We start from the raw sequence: 3,923 nt of genomic DNA, 5'->3' as shown, positions 1-3,923 counted from the left end.
AGTAACCTCTGACACGAAAAGCTTCACTTTTTCCTTCTCTTCTTTTGAATGCCAAGTGCGGCTCCCGATTGTCTACCTGAATGAATTTACCCCGAATACACTTTCTCTCTTCTGTGTCTATTTTCTGGAGAAAATAACACCTTATAACAGACTTTGAAAGAGATTGTTCAAATATTAGAAGTTATCCGTGACCTTTTAATTTCCTCTAAGATTATATTCGATTTTTTTTATTTTTGTCATTTTCTTCTGGTAAATTTTTATTGTCAATTTAAACCAAAGGCAATTCATTTATAGACTAGGTCTTATTTCACTTTCTCTTCAGATCCTTTCTCACACCACCACACGGTAATGACTCTTCCTTTCTTCGGGGTCTCTCGAGTTTATATAAGTTCCTTCATTTTCATTACAAAATGGGGAAATGCCCTTCTGCTTCCATTTCCTTGATTCATGTAAGTTACTCATTTTCAGGGACAAGTCCTGATCAATACCCCATGTTTTCACTTCTCATCTTTCCTTTCATGAAAGCCATTTGAAAATTGTTTTTGAACCGAACATATGTAACAAATATTTGCAATATATTTCACGTCTAAAATGAAAGGCATTAGCTTAAATCATGAGTGACTTACTCAAATACAGTATAGTTAAGGTAAAATTATAATGTGGAAAAATATGGCTTTGCCCCTGCCGACTAAATATAGTTTGGAATAAGATATAAGGCTAATAATGATTACAACTATCGGCAAATCTGTCGTTTTTCGTGGCATCCACAATATAGATCATGTGAACTGAAGTGTGTGTGTATATATATATATATATATATCATATATATATATATATATATATATATATATATAATATATGTGTGTGTGTGTGTGTGTGTGTGTGTGTGTGTGTGTGTGTGTTTGTGTTTGTGGGTGCGTATACTATAGTAGATTCACATCAATCGTGCTCGGGTCTACAAAAAAAAGAGACCCCGAAGCACCGTATAAAAAGAAAGACACGTCACGTTCTCCAAATTGTAGTACCTTTGCAGTGGAATATACTCATGGGAATAAGCCTATTTCTTTTCGTTGTAAATTTGAATTACTTGAATATATTAAAAAAAAAATTTCGAGTGTTTTTTTCAGGCAGCATTGGTATAAGTGATATGTCCGCAGGAAAAAAAGATGCGTGTATTTTTAATGGATAATATCTATCTGCGGATTTTTGTTTTGACATTAGTGATCTATCTTGTTATTCTGTTTACTGCATGGATGTCTCATGCAAAAAAATATTCGTGGATTTAGGATTTAAATTTTTCAATATACATAATCAGTACCATGACAGACTATAGGATGTTTGGAAGGTTAGAAACATAACTCCCATTATATTCTATTTATTCGAAGTGCCTTACACTCAGCTAGAAACAAGTAAAATTAGGGAGAAATAAAATCTTTTGAGCACTGGATATTGGCACTGGTATGTTAATGGCAGCACTTTCTCTTCTTACATAGCCTCCACTTGTTGTTTGGGAACGACAAGTCTTAGGTTTTAGACAAAAATGATACATGGAAATATTTTTCTTTGTATTTTTCAGGGAAACTTTGCAAGACTTCAGAACGCAAATCATCAGTGTTTTTGAAATGATCTTATTTCTTTAAATGGTTCAGAGGTAAGTAATGAGAAATGCCATTTATTTGTAAGTCCTTTGTATATACTTGGAAATTTGTCCAAGATCACTAATTAGCAACAGCTGAAGCAGTGGCACACAAAGATATCTACCCCAATCTGTTATCGGTGAAAAATTATCAAAATATCCATCTACTAACACTTAGCTAACTATATCAAAACAGAAACGGTCATCTTCCTAAATTTCGGGGACTAGGAATCTTTTATCAGCACGTAAAGTGAACAGCAACTTTATTAGGCTAATGTTTACTTGTTTGCAGTATTTTCTTGAAATCTCAATCTTTCGTTTAATCTAGATATTTTGTATCTATCTCCAATTATTTCATATTTCGCTAGAGCAATGTAGCCGAAATTATTATCAAACTGGCGTTGTATGTCGTTGTGCATCCGTCTGATTATATCCTTGACGCTGTCCACTTACACGAGGACTGTAATTCATGTTTGTCATTTCTTGGCTGGCTGATTGTTGGAGGTGATGGCGCTGCTGTTGAGGGTATTGATGCGCCTGAGGGACACTCCCAGAAGAAGTGCTTAAATCTATTGTGTTGCAGACAGTGCTACAACTCACTTCCCTTGAAAGATGGGGGGTGCTGTTTTGTGGGTACTTTCCTTGATGTTGCCATGTGGTGTTTCTCTGGGGGACATGAGAAAAATTCTGGGCTCTTGTCCCTCGGTTGCCAAAACTAGCCCTGTTACTTTCTTCTTGCCAACAACAGCAGCAGCAGTAACATGCACAGCAGCTACAGCATTCAGCACCCATACTACACGCGCCTCCTTGACCAGTACAAAGCTGATTTCCCGTGCCAACATTACACTGTCCACTATTCGAATACTGGTACCCTCTCCTTGCATAGGAACTGTAAAGTTCTATGTCATCTTTAGCATAATTACGTGAGAGGCTTCCTTCTCCATCTCTCATCTGAGGACTGCATAGAGTATCGTAAGACCTTGGAAAAGACCTAGGTAATGTGCCACCTCCCCTTAGGATATTTCCACTTTCTCTGCCATGTGTTCTAGGAAGGGTGCCACTCCTAGACAACAGTGCGTCATCCAGGTAATTACTCTTGCTGAGTTCGTTAAGAGAGCGACCACTCCGTGGTACATTATCTAAGGATTTGTTGCTCCAATGAACACTATGTTGGCTGCTGCTTGCTTCCGGATATGAATGTTGCTGATGATATGGATAGCTCGGAGGTTGTGACTGATGTTCTTGCACTGGACGATGTTGCTGATGCTGCAGAGAACGAGAAAACTGATGATATGACTGAGGATTTTTCTCTAAGTCACAATTGCTTCTCTGAAGATCTTTGTGGTAATGAGGTGAAAACGTGTCATGGTGAGGCTTCTGGTAAGATAGCTGATGTTGCTGGTGATTATGCTGATGGTTGTAATGCTTGATGTGTTTATGGTTTGGATGGTTTATGTGGTTGTGTCCTACGTGATTAGGATGGCATGGTAAGGTGGACTGCTCCTGTGGTTGGTGGTCAAGATACTGCTGACTTCTGCTTCTGAAATAAGTTGCGTGGAAATGGGTTAATGTTAGTCTGGGACTGTTTAATATTCAGTATACTTTCATACAAATTATATTTTCACTACGATACACTTATGATTTTACATAATTTTATTGCACCGTTTATTTATAATATCTGTTTGTAAAAGTAAGAATTTATACATGAATTATTATGGAATGTCACAGATAGCGTTTCCTAAATTTAGCACCCAAAGTTGAGATCAATCACCAAGTGAAATAGTATTGATAAATAACATACCTTCTAACCACTGGGATCTCTAAGGAATCTGTAGGTTCAACACTGCTGTGAAAAGAGAAGCTACGTTGACGAGGGTGCTTGAGACATGGCGGAGGTGTCTCTAGTAACTGAGAATGGTATTTCTGTTCTTCTTTTTTGCTCCAGTCACGCTGAAAGTAAAGAGGAAAATTACTTCATTGTTGAGACTTTCTTGCCCTTTAATGGCGCTTTTGGGTAAAAAAAATGGTAATACATGAAACTGAAAAACAAGGTTAAAATACTTAATTATGTTTCACATATTAACGTTTTGATGATTTGACTTTGCTTCTTATCTAAATTCAAGCATTAATTCAGTTTTGTGTTTTCAAGCAGTGATAATTTTTCTTAGAAGTAAACTTGTGAATTTCTATTATAAATTTTTAATTAATAATCAAATTTTGTATTTGAAGCTTTACTATAGTTTTTCATTTATTGACCACCAGTGGTAGGAATAATTTTGTGAATAAA

At 36.3% G+C, this 3,923-nt stretch overlaps 1 protein-coding gene across 2 annotated transcripts in view; it reads right to left on the bottom strand.

Annotated features, from left to right (window-relative positions):
• Positions 1-1,147: 1,147 nt before the first annotated feature.
• LOC135203544 (uncharacterized) overlaps positions 1,148-3,923 on the bottom strand; it is a 94,754-nt gene continuing 91,978 nt past the window's right edge. For both annotated transcript variants that reach the window (XM_064233277.1, XM_064233278.1), the window contains exons 6-7: positions 3,438-3,586; positions 1,148-3,176 (exon numbers count right to left, since the gene is read on the bottom strand). In XM_064233277.1, coding sequence (XP_064089347.1) covers positions 2,027-3,176; positions 3,438-3,586 — 1,299 coding nt within the window. In that variant the 3' untranslated portion in view covers positions 1,148-2,026. The remainder of the gene's footprint in view (positions 3,177-3,437; positions 3,587-3,923) is intronic.

This window comes from Macrobrachium nipponense, chromosome 36, assembly GCF_015104395.2.
Source record: "Macrobrachium nipponense isolate FS-2020 chromosome 36, ASM1510439v2, whole genome shotgun sequence".
In the NCBI taxonomy this organism is placed as follows: Eukaryota; Metazoa; Arthropoda; class Malacostraca; order Decapoda; family Palaemonidae; genus Macrobrachium; species Macrobrachium nipponense.
This window is presented reverse-complemented; position numbering and strand designations above follow the sequence as displayed.